The sequence below is a fragment of the Pungitius pungitius genome, chromosome 1, assembly GCF_949316345.1.
Source record: "Pungitius pungitius chromosome 1, fPunPun2.1, whole genome shotgun sequence".
Lineage (NCBI taxonomy): Eukaryota > Metazoa > Chordata > Actinopteri > Perciformes > Gasterosteidae > Pungitius > Pungitius pungitius.
The window spans coordinates 2,376,055-2,396,695 of record NC_084900.1 but is presented as its reverse complement, the minus strand read 5'-3'; the positions used below and the strand labels follow the sequence as shown (position 1 = coordinate 2,396,695).

At 49.3% G+C, this 20,641-nt stretch overlaps 1 protein-coding gene across 2 annotated transcripts in view; it reads left to right on the top strand.

Moving 5' to 3' along the window:
- The window catches only part of col4a6 (collagen, type IV, alpha 6), a 52,578-nt gene that overhangs the window by 14,579 nt on the left and 17,358 nt on the right, over positions 1 to 20,641 (top strand). For both annotated transcript variants that reach the window (XM_062560134.1, XM_062560120.1), the window contains exons 4-9: positions 12,640 to 12,714; positions 19,415 to 19,549; positions 19,681 to 19,725; positions 19,964 to 20,083; positions 20,178 to 20,237; positions 20,604 to 20,639. In XM_062560134.1, the coding sequence (XP_062416118.1) occupies positions 12,640 to 12,714; positions 19,415 to 19,549; positions 19,681 to 19,725; positions 19,964 to 20,083; positions 20,178 to 20,237; positions 20,604 to 20,639 (471 nt within the window). The remainder of the gene's footprint in view (positions 1 to 12,639; positions 12,715 to 19,414; positions 19,550 to 19,680; positions 19,726 to 19,963; positions 20,084 to 20,177; positions 20,238 to 20,603; positions 20,640 to 20,641) is intronic.

Below are 20,641 nucleotides of genomic sequence, written 5' to 3'. Positions count from 1 at the left end.
TGTGTGTGTGTGTGTGTGTTTGTGTGTGTGTCTACACATGCACTAATGAGTCTGTAGCCTCACGTCAACTCAATTTATTGACTTTTTTTGCATAACTATGAAAAGTCGTAAATTACACACACACACACACACTCACACTCTCTCTCTCACGAGAATGAAAAGCTCTACATTAAAGGGGCCTCGCTGAGGGGAGGCGGGGGAGGAATTTCCCCTCCGGGGGGGAACGAGAGGGAGCCCGTCTTTGATGATGTTCGCTGGAAGGTTTCATCCTTTTGTTTTTGTGAAATGGGTTGCGATCCCGTCACCTGCTGCAGGAGGTTCGGACCTCTGAACCTCTGTGGGGGGGGGAAGAGAGAGAGAGAGCACTGATCGGATGGCGTTCCCGCTTTGACGCGGCGTGAACACAGGAAATTCGCTGCACGCGTGGCGAATTCCCGTTTTCATGAGTGCGGGGCTGTAGGCTCCCCGTGGGGGGGGGGGGTGTCCACCTGCGTGCAGACAGGACGCTTCTTCGTCTCCGCCCCGCGGTCGGCCTCTGGCTGAATTCCTGGAGAGGCATTGGCCCCCCGGTGAAAAGGTCACATGGGGCCTTTCGGGCTTCAGGGTCAACGAACTCCACGAGAGACGCGATGATCAAAGACGGGATTGTAACATTTTTATTACAAAGACGAGTTGTTTACTTCATTTACGCTGGTTTCTGTTCTGATTTAAGTCTCGGACCAGCGACCCGTGTCCCATGAAGTTCTGAGATGCCCGGAGCCCATTTTCCTGATTTTATCCCCATCAGACAACAGACCTTCCTTCACTGTCGCTTTGTGAATTCCTCAAATTCCCAGATTTGGGAGCGTGGCGTTCCCATATGAGGTCCCTCCAGGCCATAAAGCCCAGTGATCCCGACCCCATGCATCCGAAAACATAACATTCCTGACCTCCGCGGTCCGCTCTGATCGCCCCCCCCCCCCGCTGGGCCTCCTAGAGGAGGGGATGAAAGGGGAAGGCGATGAAGGAGGGCGAGGAAGGCCTCGTGTTGTGATGAAACCAGAACTTTGACTCAACTTTTGGTTTGATTTGCTGTTTCACAACATTTAAAGTTCAGTAAAGTGAGATTTACGTCCTTTAACTGAAATGGCTTTTGATTTAAATTTTAAAGTTTAAAGTCTGCACAATTCTACAGAACAGAGATCAGAGACATGGGGGTTAAAGGACCTTTCAAGGTGTCCTTCTGTACCGGAGAAGGACTCATCGTGATAAACATCAACCACTCTGTAGATCCAAGATTAAAGGAAACAAAAGAAATCAAGTACTTTGAGAGCAAGCTTATTCCTCCAATAACTTCCAAGGACATTCAAGGCCAGAGACCCCAGAGTGGTGTTAGAGTAACGAGGAAAGGATCTAGGAAAGGATCCAGGAAAGGTTCCATGAGAGTAATAGTAGCTCCGGAAAGGTAGCTGTGTGTTTGGGTTTAGACACACACACACACACACTCACACACACACACACACACACACACACTCACACACACACACACACACACACTCCATACACTGCCACAGTGGTGAGGGACAGCTATGTACGTCTCTTGTCCTGTCACGTACCTGTTGAGGAGACAGAAAAGAGATGTAAGACAGAGGAATGTATGTCTCTCACACACACACACACACACACACACACAAAGTAGCACACGAGGTGAGGAGGACTTAGATCAATGTATTAAAGCCTTTTAACTTGATATAAATCTACATATTTCATGGTGGAAGGGTGTCCCCCCCCCCCCCGAACCAAATTCAGGCTCTTGTGACGTTTTTCACTTCTGCTGGTTACTGATGTTCCACAGAAGGTCCTAAAGGCCTGCAGACATCCGATGAAGTGAAGAAGCTACGTCTAGGAGGCGAGATCACGGAGCTCTTTCCCCCGCTGGTTCCTGGCTCCGACGCGACGCCGCAGAGGGGCGTTTGGGGAGATGATTTCATGGGAACGTTAACGACTGGTAGCGGACGGACGTCCGGACGCGATGGCGCTCGAACCACCGACCTGCTGGTTCCAAGTCTCAGAGACTGCTGCACGTGGTGTTAGCATTACAGCAAAGACCCAGTTTAGTGCTATGTATAGATATAGATACACACACACACACACACAGTACACTACATGTGGGAGACGCGCTGGAGTGGCGCCCGGCGTTGCGGGGCGCCTGGATACCAGCAGGAGACGATGGTAAATCGTGCAACTCTGTCCCGAGCGCATTTATTCATGAAGTGAGCGCCCTTTCTGGGGTTGCCACGATGGGGAGGCTCTTTAGAGGTCCAGGCATGCAGAATGCCACACAGATATGTCGGGTTTCCATGACTTGATTGAAGGAACTTTCAACGTGCTTGAAGCCTCTCCCGGATGAAGGGAAGAGGTATTTTATTATTATTATTATTATTTTTGTGAGCATTACTGCGGGGGGAGGAATGCAGATGTCTCCTTGATAATAAAAGCATGCCAACGCAGCCTGCAGGCACAAGAGACCTTTCCCTCCGAGCTGCTGCTGCTGCTGCAGCTCGGCCCCGGCGTGCTCCAACATGCACGTGCACGTGCGTGTCTTCACTTCATGCAGCACTTGGTTTGGGAGGATTCCAAAATGAAATGCCTCTGAAAGAGTTTGAGTTGCGTCGTAGAGGGAGATGTTGAGCTTTCTGTTTTCTTCTAGAAGCACTTCACCGGTTTCACTATTTATTGAAGCTTTTATTTGCTCTATGGATTTACCCCCCTTTTATTTCCCTCCACGCACATAGCCGCTTTGTCTCACCCGTCAGCGTCAGACAGAAGTAATTGATCACGTATGATCCTCTACACTTACTGAGCCCCCCCCCCCACCTCACTTCTTTCTGTGTGTCCCATTCACAGCTTCAGGGTGTATTTCACTGGTTCCCATCAAAGTCTAATGGCGTGTAGGTAACCCTGTTGTTCTCTTGCCAGGCGGGGCCTCTCCACTGTGCCCCCCCCCCCCCCCACATGCAGGGGCATATATATGTGTGTGTGTGTATGTGCTCCTGCATGTGGGTGTTTAGGAGGGAGAGAAAGAGGTGGATCGGATCACAAAGGAGGGAGCGTCAGGGTGATATTTTAACCTCACCGCGCTGATCCCAGAGCTGCTGAAAAGCTGGGGGTGACTGGAGGGGTGGGGGGGGGGGGGGGGGGTCGATGGCATAGCATAAGTGGGAGTTTCTTTTTCGCTGCCTGCAGGCTACTTTTAAACAGAAGGAGTTGCGTCTCTGTGTCGAGCTAGCTGCTTCCCTTTGTGTTTATGCTAAGCTAAACCCAGCCCACGTTGGTACTTAGAACCAGATTAATATCCAGCCTCATAAAAATGACTGCTGTTTAAAGTTGTGTGAGGGCCGTGTTATGAAAAGAATAAAGATTGCAGTCATTAACGTCATTCAAGTGAAGAGGTTTCCTTAAAAAAAAGCTGCTTGCTGTCAGTTTGCTCCCAATTTGACTTTAAATTTACAGACCTCCCCCCCTTTTTCAGTAAATGACGGGAGGGGAAACACTGTAACTACTGTAAAGTCTTCTAGCTTTATAAAACACACAGGTGTGTGTGTGTGTGTGTGTGTGTGTGTGTGTGTGTTTGTGATACCAAAGAAGACGGCTTGGAGCTCAACGTCGGAGCCAAATCAAAGCGGCGGCCCGAGCGGCTTATTTCGAGTCTTTGGGGATTCCCTTCACCATCTTTGGACATTTCAGCGTCCACTCACAGCTCCTCGATGCGTTTTCACTGCAGTTTGAGGGACTAGTGTGACGTGTGCAAAAGGTGTCTCAGGTCTTTTCCATTTAAGGACATCTCCCAGTTCTCCCACTCTGTAAACAACACCGGCAGCAGCATCATATCTGAGGATCCACTGGACAAAGTGAGCCAGGAGATACAACCACGGCGGCCAGATTGTCATTAGGACCCCCTCCCAATGTTGGCTTTTTTTCTCATGGGAAAAGTAAAGTGATACCAGACGAAGATGGAAAATTAATTCTCACAAAATTAAAGACCCCGCTGCCTCGTTAGCGAAGTGCATTCAGTCAGATTTAATGGACTGAAGCCGTTCGTTAGTCACAGGGCAAAGAAGTGAAATTTAATGGCGCGAGCGATGCGTAGCCGTCAAGTCACAGCGCCTCCGGCTCTCAGGTGCGTGCGTGGTTGGGGTCAGCGAGTGGAACCTTCCCTCCGCCTCAACGACGCGATGAATCACAGCCTCCTTCGAGTCCGACTGCACAGCGGCCAAAAAAGGGGGAAAAGAGGCGTTCTCCTTTACTCCGGGTTGAGCCGATCATCAAAACCCAGACGACGCGAGGAGTGCCGCTGATGGAGAGTGACTCATCTGATAGAATCCCATCCCAAAAACACCCATCAAACACGTTGGGAAGTGTCCATTCATGTGAGCTCATTATTTCATGAATGAACAGCTGGTTTGAAAGAAATACAAACTAAATGTCTGCTTGTTAGCTTTCTCTGAGATTTATAATGAAGTCTCGTGGTGTTTTTTCTATCTAAACACAAAAAAGACACACACGCCAACACACACAGTGAGATCCGTGTCCAGATTACCGCCCACCTTCTGTTCGCACCACCTCGACAAGAAGGACAAGTCATGGAGCTGCAGCTCTGTCAGCGAAACTCCCGTTGCTAAAAATAGTCCCCGGTTGGCAGGCGGTGCACGCCGCTGTTTGGCACGGCGGCAGGATACGTCGGGGGGGGGGGGGGGGGGGGGAACTCGAGGTTTCAAAGGTGACGCATCGGGTTTGCACACCCACTCTAACATCTCTCTGCCAGGAGCTGATTAGCTTAGCTTAGCATAGCACTAGCATGGGGGCCTCACACACGCGGCGTTGCCAGGGGCCAGTCACGCTCTCAGGTACACCGATCGCTTTACACGGGTTATTCCGGTGAAACCCTAAACCGCGGCGGCGGTGAGGGCCCTCGTGCCCGTCCCCGGAGGCCTCTTGTGTAAGGACACATGTCTTCTGGGGGGGACATTAGCTGCATCTCAGATTTCCGCCCTCGAACACACGAGCCGTATTCGTGATGCGCCATTGTGATGCGGAGACATAGACGTGCACACGGTCCCCGTCACATGTGTGTATATCTCCCTCCGAGGTCCAAAAAAGTAGAAGTCACACAGGTGGAACCAGATCCTGTTTCACTCTTCCTTGTTCTTCAGACTCCCCCCCCCCCCCCTTCTCAACCCCCCCCGTTCCCTCCGGTTCTCTAGAAGATTATTTTCCCCCAGTCCCATTACACCCTGTTTTACTTACTTACTAATACTTGTCTGTTTTGTTTTCCATTATCTACCTCTCGATCCCTCCGTGCCCCCCCCCCCCCCATTTCCACCTAAAAAAGCACCCCGAGCCCCTCCGGCCGAGAGGAGTTAAGTTAACATCAAGGGGGGGGGGGGGGGTGTGATTATCCCAGCACCTATCAAGAGGGTGGGCACTGTCCCTCGGTTTGTGTGTCCGTTGTGTTTGTGTGTCTCTACACGACAGCTAGTGTCTTTGTATATTTTCCCACAGTTCCCACATTCTGAGGTTTGGGGAAGTTGTGTTTAAAGGAGAAAGTGTTTAACATAATCAAATGTTTTCTCACGGATGTCCTCCGATCGTCTTTGAGCTTTAAGGTCGTGTGTCGACACTTTAAATCATACCCTGCTTATTTGACCCGAAATGGACCAACCTTTACTAAACAAACATCACGCTGTACTGAAGAAGACTTGAGACCATGAACTCATGTTTGCAATGTTTACTGAGGGAATAAATCAAGAGAGAAGTCGTTTTCTCATAGACTTCTATGGGACCAGTTAAGTCGCCCCCTTGTGGACATTAGGGAGGATGCAGCTTCACTCTTTAGAAGCAGTGGTTGTGGGATTCCGTCGTCTCTCGACACCGCTGACGTCCAACCCTCTCAGGACGTCCCCGTGTAAACTCACGTCCTCCACTGGAGACATGTTTGGTTTACAGCACATCTCAGCAGCTTGTGTGAGAGTCAACGGACCATTAGTAGAAAAAACATTTGGACGTATGCGTAGACCAACAAAAGCCTTGTAATCTCCTTCCAGCAAAAAGACGATGTGTTTGAGCCGTGCGTCTGCAGAGTGATCGTCCTTCATTCATTGATGTTATTTGGGGGGGTTTACAGCCCTCAGCTCTGTTCATACTCAATCACAAAATGTTAACATCCCCCTACAGTAATGGTTCCTCCAGGTTTACAACTCTTAAATATTTTCTTTAGCGTCATATATCTCCTACTTTGCAAACTGCAATCCAATCATAAATGCTTGTATGTGGTCTAATACTTGACATCTGTATTGTGGTCGCTACTCGACGATGCGTCCAGGTCTCTGTAAACATTTTTAAGGACGGTAAGTTCTGAAGTTTAGTAGGAAGTGGATTCATCGCCGTAATAACAATCCCTAACAGAGGTTTCAATCTAGCTTCGGAGAATCCAACTTTCGTTTGTTTTCCCCTTTCAATTCAGTTTGAATCTGCAGGAATTCTCGAGTCAAATGAGGATACCTTGCATACACACAAAGGTGACGTTGTTCCTTTGTGTCGATCATTCCTTCTCATTTTTTTCCTGCTGCATAAAACGTGTCTGAGCTCTTTGTTTTTTTTTTTTGATTGCACATTCTGAGCCGACGCGTTGAGGCCCGTTCCCGGTCTTTTGAGGCCGATTTTGAATTTATTGACGCGTTCGGAGGATGTGCCGATCCATCTGGGGTTCCGACAGGTTGTGAAGATGATTGATGGCGGTGGACACTCCAGCTTTATGGTTGCACTGAAAGAATTATGGGGATTTCGTTATGATTCTATTTGAGATAGACCTTTTCCTGATACTTAACAGACCTGCAGTGCGCTGTCACCCCGTCTGCCAAAGATGATGTCACTGGTAGAGGATTTATGGAGAGGAACCGGACCCCGACCGGAAGCTCATATTCCGACTGCCAGGCAGCGCCTTGGCTGGGTGACGGAATACCGACGGAGGTTCACGCGGGGGCGGTCCGAACTTTTTTAATGGATCACGTGACGTCCCTCACACTCAACAGTATTTCTGTCCCCATAGGGGAGGTGCAGTCCTTACAGTCCGATACTTGTGCTGTAAAAAGTCCCTGATTTGGGCTGCAGGGCCAGGTGAGAAAAAGAGGCGCGGCATCAGACACATCGCACCTCGATCGACCTCTCGCTGAGGACTTCTTTAGGTGGGCGGGGCCTGCGACCCGGAGATCTACTCCCAAGAACCTGTGCCAGAGGGATTAGCAGCAACACGCTAATTAGCTGCTTTCGGGCCTGCGTGCTCGCTCTCGCCCCTGATCATTTAAAAAAAAAGAGAGAATAAAAAAGATAAAATAAAGGACCTAAGAGGCAAGGCAGGCAGCGTCTTGATGCTGTCTCACAGCCATGTTTCTGTGTTATTACCATCGCACGAACCGGAGAAAAGAGTGTGCGTTTCTGCACGTATAATTAAATGTATGAACATAAAATTGATAAAGCGTTGTCAACGTAAACATTCCAAACGTGTCCAAGTTTTAAGAGGTCAGCTGACCGGACGTGAACGTGGACCCAAGTTGCTGATGTTGCTGATGTTTTGCTGTCGGCCCTCCGTGTCAGGGGAGATTTAGCTGGGCTTAGCTAAACTAACCTTGGTTTAAACTAATCTTGGTTTACTTTGCCTCTCCCTGGAAAGGATCACTAAACCAGCGTTTGGACACACGAGTTGAGACATTAAAGCTTTTTGCTGCTTTTCGTCTTAAATGGATCAGAGATTGGGAAAGATTTTCATTACTGTCTACTATCGGCTTACGTGAAGTCCCAGAATGCATCTGGGTTTAAGCTCCATGACAACGAATGTTCCTGTCAAGGACAAAAAAATGCTTCTACCTTTCAGACTTCCATTGCTTTCTTTACAATATAATAATTGTTCCGCGGCACTACTTCTTCATACACATTGTCTGCGTTGCATAACGTTGTAGTTTGACATAAATAAATGCAAGTTAAAAATCAAATGTGATCAATCATCCAATCCGAGCTGCATGTGAAAACACATTCATTAAGCAGGACACACAACACTGAGATCTCCGGTACATTTCACATTGAATGAAGTCCCGCTCCACTGAAACGTACCAAACCTCTAAACTCTTGTGAAATGTCTTTACATTGACGTCTGAAGCTTAATCGTCTTCAGCCAACCAACGTAAACACAACTTTATTTACGTCCTGTTTGGGTCGAGTGCAGACCATCTGACTCCGGCTGGGTGGCCCGCACAGCCCGAGATGGAGTCGCGCTGCAGAAACGCATGTGTACAAGTACACAAGTGCGGTCCAGGCCGCGCGCACACACACAGACACACACAGCGTGGCGTAAACAGAGGTAAAGGAGGAATGCTGGAGGCCCAAACACAGCTGCTTAGTGTCCTGTGGTGGATGTCGAGGTCACAGATGGACCAGGGTGAAGAGATGAAGAGGAGGGAGGGGACCGATACGATGGGGAGGGGAGGAAGAGGAGAAAGGGGATGAAGGGAAGACATGACAGGGGGGAAAAAAATAGACTCTTTCTTCTCCCTCTTCTTATCTCCACATGTTCCTCCTTTTCTTTATTTGACAACCTCCCTCTCCTGTTTTCTTTTTCTCCTCTCAAAGTCAATCCTCAACGCCGTGCTCAAGGTCAGGTTCAGGTGAATCGTAAAAAGGGTCACCTTCAACCCCCCCCCCCCCCCCTCCTACCCTCACTATGAATCCCTGACAATCTCAGTCATGTTTTTGTTGTTAAAGGCTGACAGCGGCTCCTCCTTTAAGTCACCGCAGAGATCGTCGGTGTGTGTTGCGCAATACCGTTTGGACCGGCAGGTGTTGGGAGTAAACTCTGCGCTCCCATTGGCTGTCAGGGTTCGATGACATGCTGATTGACAGGCCGAGGAATTAGAGGCAATCCCGTGCATGCGTGAGGGGTGATCTTCAGGATTCAAGGTGTTACAGAAACCGCGTCTTTCAGCACTTCGTGATTTCACTTGTCAGTCAAACAGTTTCAACATTGAAGATGTTTTTTTCTTTTATTTTCTTAACCTTTTAGGGCGGCCGTCGCTGCTCGCTACTACATGTTTTATTTTTCATGATTTTTTTCAGTTCAGTCGACTCCCGAATTTCAAAGCCCCTCCCGAAAATCTCCCAGACCGACCTTTCTCCCGAATTTTTCTACCGATTTCCACCCGGACAACAATATCGCTGCACCACCCGTCACTGTGCGCGCCGTTTCAGACCGAACTTGACCTCAAGGTTACACCTTGAGGTCAAGCGCGGCAATTGGAACGGAAAAAGATGAGACTGGCGCCGCAAAGAAAACCGCTAGCACCCCCCGGTCCTTTTGAATATCTCCCTAATTCTGAGGTCTCAACGTTGGCAAGTATGCTCCAAGAGCAGATTGGACCTAAAATGAATAGTTGAGTACAAATTGGCCACACCTTTACGTAGACGTATTCCCCCCCCCCCCCCCCCGCAACAAAAATTCATAACGTCTTCAGCAACGAGTCGTGGGCGGGCGCGAGACCCTTTGGACAGCGAAGGTATGCGCAAACAGGCGGAGATTGATCGAGCCGAAGCTCCGGGACGCCGGCGATGACGCAGTGGAACAAAGGGGCCCGAGGGCCTGTCCCGTCGCGTCGAGTCGGCCCGGCGAACGCACGGCGTTACAGCGAAGTCGAACCCTGCAGCGGATTTACATTCCTCCAACGTAACGTCGCCGGCTCTGACCTTCCAGCATAAAGGGTCTGTTCACACGGCGCTCACAGGTTGTGTTTCAGAGGGCGTAAGGTGATTAGATGATCAAGTGGCTTTCACATTGTGAAACCCGGGGTTTCACTCCATTGTCCCCTTTGTTCTCTGGGAGGGGGGGGAGGGGGGGGGGATGTAGCCCCGAGGAACCTGATCTCGTCACCACATGTCATATTTCAAGTCAATTTAAGGGGTCTACTTAGACCTAGTAACGAGGCAAGGGGGTCGGACTCTAAAGGGTCCCCAGTGCGTCGGTATCAAGACACTGTGTGTGTGTGTGTGTGCGCTTGCATTTGTGTCTAAGTGAGGACCAACGATGTTTCAGCTTTGGTTGACCTTTGCATAAGAGGCCTTGTCTCCTCGGGCAGCATCTCCTGTCTCGCGTTGGCACACATCACAGGTCCATATTATCCATTATTATTATGCTATTAACCGCCCATGTCGTCCTTCGCTCTTTAAACTCTGGGTGTGGAGGCAGAGAGTTGAATCGGGGTCTCCGCCCTGCTCAGGTAGAGGCCGGATTATATGGCAGGACAACGACAATGTGACTGTGGATGCCCGAGGAGGAATTGAGGCCTCAACAAAAGGAGGATAATGGAGCAGAATAATAAGAGTTACAGGAGATAGAGATGGGAGCCAGGGGAGCGCCAGGCTTTGTTGATGTTTTTTTCTCATTCTTGGACCATGCTTGACATGAATATTGTTGTTTTGAATCATTTTGGAGTAACTTCAATTCTCTATTTTTAGCTTCCTCTTCGTTAGCTTCTTTGGCAAATAAAATACTCTCATTTGGTTTCCCTCCCTTTCTTTTACCCGCCTCTTTTTTGTCCTCCCTCGCCTCCTCCATTAGCCCAAATTTCACTATTTGCCTGCTCACTTTCTCCCACTCTTGCCCTCCTTCTGTCATTGTGATTAGAGGAGTCGAGGAGATCAGAGGGAAGAAAGCAGGAGCAGCGCCGCTGACCTTTCACCTCCTTCTGTCTCCCTTTCTCTCTCTATACTTTGTGCCAAGCCTCTTTGTGTGTTTCTCTTCCTTCCCCAACACGTTGTTTTACATGGGGGAGTTATTCCTTTTTTATTTTTATATATATAGATATATATATATTAGGGCTGTCAAAAATAGCGCGTTAACGGCGTTAATTAGCTGTTTGTTGTTAATTACGTCAATTTTTTTGACGCATTTCACGCATGCGCAGTGTGACAAATTATTCAGGTCCGGAAAGAACCTCTTCTTCTAGGGAATGCACTTCATCCTATACAACACATTACTGCCACCTGCAGGCATATGTCAGGCCGTCAGGTTCAGCAAGTTGTTTGCGCCAGAGACCCGCTCCCCCCCCCCCCCCCCCCCCCCGTTCTCGCGCAGCAGAACAGAGAAGAAGAAAAGCTCCGCCCAGCAGAGCAAGAGCAGCGCTGTTCTGAAACATGCGGAGGAAGAGAAACCAATGCGATCTAAATCCTCCCAGGTATGGGAATATTTCACACTGAAATGGGGGTGGTAGCGGATTTCTTTGCAGCGCCAGTCGTTCTAATCGCCGCGCTCGACTTCAAGGTGTAACCTTTATTATTGTTCGGTCTGAAACGGCGCGCCCAGTGACGGGTGGTGCAGCAATATTGTTGTTCGGGTGGAAATCGGGAGAAAGGTCGGTCCGGGAGATTTTCGGGGGGGGCTTTGAAACATCGGGAGGGTTGACATGTCTGGTCATGTCTGGTCATCGCAGGAGCACAAACTCACAGCAGAGTGGGATAAACTGCAGAGGCTCGAGACCCTTCTAGAGCCATGCAGGGAAATCAGTCTGTAACTTATCAAATAACATTGATTTGATTATTTTCTGGAATGAATTAAAAAATCAAATATCAATAACATATATTTATGTAAAAAATAATAATTATGATAATAATAATGATAATTATGTATCTGTGTCCTGTTATTTATCTTTAGTATGCATTTCAGAAAGAAAAAATGGTTAGGATTCAGGTGTGATTAATCATGATTAATCCACTGAAAATTCTGATTAATTTGATTAAAATTTTTAATCATTTGACACCCCTAATATATATATCTATATCTATATATATATCTATAGGGGAGGTCTAGATGGGGGGGTTGCTTGTTGTTCTGATCACAAAGCCCTCTGAGGCATTTCATTTAATGTTCTAGTAGTAGATTAGCTTTAAAGCACCTCACTGGTTTTATTCAAATTTCTGTATGAAATGCAGTAAAACATTCCCTGTTTTTTTCTGGATTCAAATGTCTGCTGCTGCATTGATGTATACATCAATATATATATATATATATATATATACTGTATATATATATTCATCGTAGTGTACATTTATAGAACATATGTTTTGTTTTTCCAGCTGATGCAAAATGCTTTTTAAGGGTTTCATTTAGCTCGACCGTAATAATATAAATTCAACAGCGTGTACAGTCATATTTCCAGATCCAATAAATCAACACCCCTGCAGCGTTGCTCCTGTCGCCCCCCCCCCCCCCCCCCCCCCCGTTAACGCTTCCCACCGTTCTTTCCCAGGCCCTGACAGCATCTCATGACGACTCCCGGGGGCCCCGAGGGCTCCTTGACCTCAATTATCGTGATCACGAACACCCGCAGACTGCGATCATACCAACTAATGCGCTTTCTCCCCCTCCCCTCTGCCACCTCCATCACACAATCGCCCCCGCCCCCCCCCTCGCCGGCCCACTTTCAGCCCCTAATCACGTTGAAATGCCAGCCATTGTGTCTGTTTGTATTAAACGATCCACCTTCTACCTGCCTGTCCTGGAACAAAAGGTCGTCCTCGCCTGTTTTTAACAGGCCGTTTTCCCTGTGCTTCCCCCTGCAGGGTACGCTGGACGAGCCGTGTGCCGGACGCAACTGTGGAGAAGGGTGCCGGTGCAACCCGGAGAAAGGCAGCAGGGTGAGTAGTGGTAGTGTCTCTCCACCCCCCCCCCCAGCCGAGGTGCTGCAGGCCGGATCTCCACGCTGCGGCTCCGACGCTCTCGATGTTCCTCACCAACGTGACACAAGAGCATCTCTAAGTGTGGCGATGTGGACGCGGTCGGAGAATCTCTCCGCTGTAGTTTATGAGGTTTTGTGGGTGTTTTTAACACGACAAAATAACCCTGCTGGCTTCATAAAGATTCCTTTACATTAACAAGCCCCTGGTGGGTGGCCTGTAAATGTTTAAGTGGAATCGCTTTTGTCTTCATAAGAGTCACAAAGCACTTTGGGACACAAAAGTAAATACATAAATGAGTGGATAAGTAATACTGCTATTAATGTAGACATAGTCAAATATATAATACAACTTTAATTGATAGGAACACAGTCCTTTCTGTCTTTTAATCAAATCCATAAATTGGCAACTTATTGCATGTAAATATAAAGACTATTCGATACATCAGCTGTCTAGTATGAGTAGATAAGGACATCTACTGTGCTGCACCATCAGAGCAACAAGACGTAGCTCCTCACAGAGCGTGAGATCGCTGCTAAAAACAAAGGTGTGAGATATCAGTGATATTGTCCCCAACTAAAAATGAAAGAAGTGGAAACTCTCCCTTGACGCACTCATTTCCGGGTGAATAAAAAGTTGGATAAAAAGGACTAATATGACAAACACACACTACTTTTAATAGCGTGTGCGCGCACGTAAACCAGAAAAAGGAACAAAGCCCAGCTGACCCCTCTGTGTCTGTGTGTGTGTGTGTGTGTAGCTAAAGCAGACCAACTGTTAGCTCCCCCTGTAGCTCGGGTCTCTCTCCGCCTGCATCTAAACAGCAATTACCGTCTGCCTCAGAAGGCCCTGCACTTACCGCCTGCACACGCCGGCCGAGGTAAATAACACATTGCACCCAGGTACCTGCAGGTAAATGATACAGCTCAGGTAACACCCCCTACCGGCCCGCTGCGGGCCCAGTGCGCGCCCCTCAATGACACAGCCGCCCGCCGCTGGATTACCTTCTTTAAGCGACACGGCGAGGCGGCGAGGTGCTTATTTGTCTCTTTTCAGTTTTACCTTTCGCTCTCGCGGAGAAACGCTTAAGTGGCGCGTTGGTCCTCCGCCGCAGCGCTTGGCGGCCCTCGGGGTTCACAGGTGGAGCCCGGGTTGCTGTTTGGGCTTATTTCTTTGGAAGGAGTCCTTCGTTGCACAACGGGAACAGTGTGACGGAAATGTTCTCTTTGGTAGTGGTAGCTTTTTTTTTGTTTTTTTCCTTGGATCTGAAATACCACCGCCAGAAGAAATGAACGACGCACAATACGCCGCAGGAACATGCCCTCAAAAAGCCGAGCCTGAGCTTGTTATGACCTCGTGCACCCGCCCAGGTGACGTGTGGGTAGCGCAGGTTTGTTTTGGATTTGCCATCCAGGAACTTTGGCAACTCTCGCTGCCAGCACGGCAACACAAGTGAGGAGATGAATCGGGCTCAGGTGATGCCGCGTCGGTGTCTGAGGGTGAACTCTGTCGCTCACCTGAACAAACGATAAAGATTATCAAAAGATCAACTGCAAAGAGAGCAGCATGTGTCATCCCGGTGGAGATGCTGCGTGTGTAGTAGCTCAGAAAGACGTAGCGTTAATCCACGGTGTGCATCAATCCGGCACAATTGTTGCATTAAGACTTAAAGATTAAAAAAAACACTCTTGTATCAGTCTGTAGCTGGGGCCAGGAGCCAGTTAGCTTAGCTTAGCATTAAGGCTGGAAACGGGCAGGGGGAGGACAGCTCTAGATCACTAAAGGTCACAAATCCACTCTATAAGCTAAGCTAACTAGCTGCTGGCTGTCAGACTATGTGGATGTGAAGACTCGTCACTTAAAACATTAGAAACAAAAAATCTTCCAGTTTCCGCTTTGGATACGTCGATATCCCACACTACTGTTATTATAATAAATTAGAGGAAGAGGGCCGACGTGCCGAGCCACAGAAATATGAAGTTAGGATGTTTCCTCTGGCTAATAAACACCTGTTAAATCAGGAACATACAAACACGGCCCTTTGTCTACCTGAAAAAGTAAGGTTATAACAACTGAATCAGGTGGACGGGTCACCTGGAGCTCTTTGATCCGTTGCTCTGGCCTCAGTAGGAGCCCCCCCCCCCCCCCCCCTCAACACAAACGCCACAGAGACGCAGTCCAGACGGCGTGTGTTGCTTTTAGCCGCTTCTCATTAGGAGCAGCCGTAGGGTTTCCCTCTGTTCACGCCTGTGTGGCTTTGCTCCGCGTCATCTTGGATCCATTAGGTCCCTCAGCGTCCACTCCCATTGGGCGAGCCCCCTCTCCCCAGGGGTCAAAGGGCAGCGCTGGGGATGACAGGAAGGCGGGTGTGTGTGACAGTACTGTAAAGTGGATACATTTAAGTTCACTTCAAGCAGAATTTTGACGTTATTTCCCTTCTACTCCACTACATCTCCCTCTTTGTCTCTTTGTGTCTTTGTCTCTTTGTGTCTTTGTCTCTCGCTCTCTCACACACCCGGACTACAAAGGGTCGGCAGTAATAGAGGACGGGTGGAGAGGAAAAGAGGGAGTCCCTTTTAAAAAAGACGGTGAGGGTAAAGTGATAGTGGACGTGTGTCTCGGTGGGACGAGAGGGTTAGCCCCCCCCCTCCCGCAGGGGGCCCCTTTCAGTGAAAGACGGCGTCTCTTCGTCCCTGAATTCCTTTAGACAGAGAGAGAGAGAGAGAGAGAGAGAGAGCATCCCTTTAATGTGGAACCAGGAGGAAGACGATTGGACGGACATGAAGGACAGAAGGAATGATAGTGAAGAAAGTTAAAGGTTAGAAGTGAAGATCAATGCAAACTGAAACCCAGAGACGGACAGAGACCGAAGGAGTTAGTTTGATTGGTGTAACTTTGACGTTTGGACACCCTTAAGTTAAGTTGGTCACTTCTTCCTCTCACTATTAAAGACACTGAAAGCAGAGGAGAACCAGCATGGAGGACGCCTTTGAGCTTCCTCCTTATCTCCCTCCCGGCCTCCTTAATGGGCCTCGTGTGAGATTGTGAAGTTTGTTTTCGCCTCGAATGTCAATGTGTGTGTGTGTGTGTGTGTGTGTGTGTGTGTGTGTGTGTGTGTGTGTGTGTGTGTGTGTGTGTGTGACTTACACACCCTCCCGGGCCCCCGCATGGCGTTTATCGGGCTCTCCCTCCTTTTTGAGGCTGCAGTCTTAAAAAATAAATGGTGGTGGGCATGCACACACAGACACACACACACAGACAAACGCACACACACACACACACACACACACACACATAGATGTAGAAGATGGTGGTAGAGAAGTTGAAGGAAAACTTTTGACCTCCATTTGTTTAAAATAAAAAACAGTAAATGGGGACCACATCTTTTCTGTTTTTTACTCTCCTTTCAATGGAGGCCCTTCATTGGGACTGAGACCCTTGTGTGTTTGCGGTGCGCACTACTGCCCCCACATGGCGGCCCGAGGAGCTGCACCCAACAAGAGGTCGATTTGAGAACCCTAGGAGACGTGTGAGATCTTACAGCCCATAGTGACCCGTCGTTGATACTTTTAAGATGCTTCTCTAATCCGAACATGGATCCTTTGACAGAATTCAACACATTGTGGGTGATCTTTCACACCCGCACACACACACACACCCACACCCACACCCACACACACACACACACACTTTTACAAAGAGCAAACCCTTGAAGGAATGTACAAAACTGGTTATTACTGATTTTATAGGCTGTTGTGGTTTGATGTGACGATGACGGCACAGTTATTTATGACAATTCCCAATGCACACATGCACACACACACACATTTAACACACTCACAGAGACATTCAACACAAATACAAACTATAATTTAGGATTTTTTTTTCCACCCCTCTCATTACTGAAGCTCAAACTGGAACGCTGTTAGACGTGTTGATGCTCATCGAATGTGTGTGTGTGTGTGTGTGTGTGTGTGTGTGCGTGTGGTTAGTTGATTTTAACAGGATTAAAAGATAAATATAGGAAGATGCTTCTGACCCAGAGCCTCGGTTTGAAGGTCCTGACGAGATGGGAAGTCACAAAGGGGTCACAAGATTACCACAATGAGGATTAAAACTACCATAAAAAGACAATAACGACTCCAAAGAAATGCAAATCAACTACAAAGACATATAAAAAATACAAAAAGAGACACACCAGAAAACCTCACAAAACGAATACAGATGTTAAACAACCTAAAAAGGAATAAGAAAAAGCCCACAAAGAGCCACTTAATGACTACAAAGAGACACCAAAGAGCTGGCGCAGGTTGGGTGGGCGTCTGATTGGATCAGGAGGAAGTTACAGCTGCGGATCTCTATCTGTGGCCTCGTGGCACACACACACACACACACACACACACACCCTGAAATATACACATTTTATTAGTTTTAAATAAATGCTAAAACAAATAAACAAGAAGCATTCTGCAATGAGGACGAACTAAAGACACTTGAGAGCAGAAGTCAAGGTTCAACCCGATGACTTCAGAGAGGCTTTCAGCATCAGTTTGAGATTCAGAGGAAACGACTAAATCCAAATATCTAAACACCAGTTTGTTTGTTTTACTTTATTCACTCGAGTTCCGTCCTCGAGCTGCGGCCCACAGCTGAAAAAACACAGCGGCTTCATGACATCATCGCCGCCGGACAGCTGGACGCCCGCTGACCGCTGATGGGGGGGGTTATTGAAGCACAGGGGGGGGGGGGGGGGGGGGGGGACGACACACACCTGGATGGAAAAGCGGTTTAATGGCGGCCATCACAACAAACAGATGAGTCCGATCGGTCCGAACAGAGGCATGCTGGGAGGTCACAGTCGTCTGTGAAATAGCGTTGAATGGCTGAAAGAAGACACCTTTAAATCTGCTGTTTTTAGATTTAACATATTGAGGAAGCTGCAGGTGGCAGAGAGGAGATGTGACGGCTTCCTTTCACTTGATTCATCCTTAACAGCTTCAAAAATCCACCCCCCCCCCCTCTCCACCCCCCCGCTCCTCTCTGCATCTGCGTTGCACCCATCGCCCCCCCCCCCCCCCCCCCCCCAGTAGCATACTCGCTGCTCAAAACAATGTGTCCCCGTGGATCTTTCACACGCATGGCGGCCAGAATCTGTCTGTCCAAGCACTCTCGGGCATCAGGAAGTGAGGTCGGCCCGACGGGAGCGCTAAGTCCAGGCGGCTTAGCGCTCCCAGAATGGAGCCCATTGTGCCCTTTGTGCTGCGGGGGATTTGTGCCTACAAACTGACCAGTCTGCTGGAAGGTGATGAGGATTGGAAGGTCTGGAAGAGCCGGGGCCGGAGACCCTGGCATGGAAACACACAGGGTGGAGGGGGGGGGGGGGGCTGCTGTTAAAATGTTTGTTGAGTGAATAACTTGCTCAGCACCGCAGAACGAGCCCTCGATGTCTTCCTCTGCCTCGACGGTCCCGTCTCAGTTTAGAGGGGACAAACACCGGCGCACGCTGCAACCTGCCACCTCGCCACTAGATGGCGGCGGATCCCGCAAACTGCCCGCCGTGACGTCTTGATGTTAGGTGTCACAGGAACTGCCGAAGATGTTTTCTATACGCACCAAACTTCTATTCTCTACTGTGTTTGATCGCCCCCTAGTGGTCATTCCCAGAAACAGCCTCATGGATCCCTTTCATCCTTTCACTTTCATGAGCACTCTGTGATCTTCTTCCTCTGCAGAGTGGAGGACTGAAGCCATGTTAGGGATTAACCCAGAGACTGTCTCCTCCAGCCCACCCTGAAGGACACTCTCAGAGGACTTCTTAGGTTCATTAGCTTCTCAGTGGAGAAGGTCCCTTTGAGTCCACTTATGTGGGGCGAGACAACACAATCGGCGTCCTGTGTCAAAGAGCTTCCAGCCGAAGGGGACGGAGGGCGGCAAGTGGCGGGCGGAGGCGTGAGAGAAAGTGGAGCCCGGCCCCCCGGCCCCCCTCCCCCCCTCCCCCCCACCAGGCCCATCATTTTCTCCCACCGTCATTTTCTCTCCCGGGTGAAACCAGGTGTCAGCGTGAGCAGCGAGACAGACAGCGATACCTGGCCTGTCATTACTGTTACTTGCCCCCCCCCCCCCCCCCTCTGAACATGCTAAGTTTATACCAGAGGGCCAGCTTGGCTTATCAGTGTCCCGTAAACTCCACCCGGCTGGTGTTTGTTTTGTGTGTTTTGTACACCTTTGAGTTAAGAATCGCGGTTCCCATCGAATCCAAATGTTTCTCTGACCCCCGCGCGCCCAGACATCTGTGTCACCTCCCCGCCCTCTCCACCTGTCTCCACCCTGTTATACTGCCGGAGACGTGAGCTAATGGCAGGTTGTGAGCAGCGGGAGCCGTGGAGCGAATGTGCGTCTGAAGGGACCCCCCTCCTCTACAGAGAGGGACCCTTTCACCCACCTGTTGGTGTGGTTCCTCTGTGTGGCTACACCGCCCTCACGTGGTTGGGACCGGTAGTGCAGCCTGTCACCTGCAGCACCAAGGAATATATTTTAAAACATTGGAACCAGGCTGTAAGCAGTTATGGATTCATTCTAAGTGTCTGTTAACATCTACGGTTTTCATATTGGTCAGCATAGTGGCTTGAAGTGGCGGCGTGTCTCCTCTCTTCTCTCTCAGGGCCGACCCGGTACCCTCGGTGAGCTCGGTCAGAGCGGACCAGAGGGGCCCCGGGGGGGCCCCGGGCCCACCGGACCTAAAGGAGAGAAGGGCCACATTGGGCTGAAAGGACCTTCTGGCCCCAAAGGAGACAAGGTGGGTGACGAAAACCCCGACTTGTGACGTTGCACCTCTGACGCCAAATGTTCATCCCGGGGGGGCATGTTTCCAGCACCAGGTGGCGCTCTCCTAACCGATCAGAAATGAATGTTCTTCTGCTCACACAGGGACCTATGGGAGTACCGGGCTTCCAAGGAACGGATGGAGTACCCGTAAGTAACACAAACACACGCCACCGAGCATCCCGCGTCAGAGAGGTTTGTGGTTCCTTCAGGGTCAGAAGGCTCAGGAACACCTCTCAGGCCTCTCTGTTGACAACGAGACATCTCACAGGAAGCATGATTGTGAGGTTGAGGTAACAAAAGTAGACAAAATGAATGTCTAAGAGACCTTCTCCCTGAGTGGTGACCATGGAGGTCCTGAGGTGTCCTCCTGTCCGTCCCTCCGCAGGGTCACCCTGGTCAGGACGGAGGGCGAGGACCATCGGGACTGGACGGCTGCAACGGGACCAGAGGAGATCCGGGGAGGCCCGGCTACGGGTACGGAGAACCCGGCTCACCTGGATACGCTGTGAGGACAAACTTTTCATCGCTCGGTGTTGTGAAGTCGTCTCTGAGGTGAAGATCGATCGATGGATGCTGATGGCGTCTTTTTACTCCAACAGGGGCCTTTCGGGCCGAAGGGTCAGAAAGGAGAACCTCGATATGTCCCTGAGGGTCTGACAGTGAGTTCTCCTTCATACTTCTTCTTCTTGTTATTCCACTTCTTCTGCCTCTTTACGGTCTGTCACTTCTTCCTCCTCATCTTTTTCTCTGCTCTTCTTCGTCCGCTGTTCTAATGTTAAAATTACAGATTTAGTTCTGGGACGTTTAAATAGAACGAAAGCTATTGGATTATTTTTCTTTTTAGAAGCTATTTGGTTTCAAACCAACTGGAATGTTTTGTGCCGATTGCAATGCTGCATGCGGCCACTAGGTGGTGCTGCAGTAGTCGTCCAGTAATAGATCTCATCTGTGGGTTTATTATCCATTAAACCAAACAGCTCTCAGTGTTGTCATAGAAATTCCTTTTTTTTTGTCCTTTTTTTTAGAATTTACCGGGTGTGCAAGGAAGCGACGGCCAGCCGGT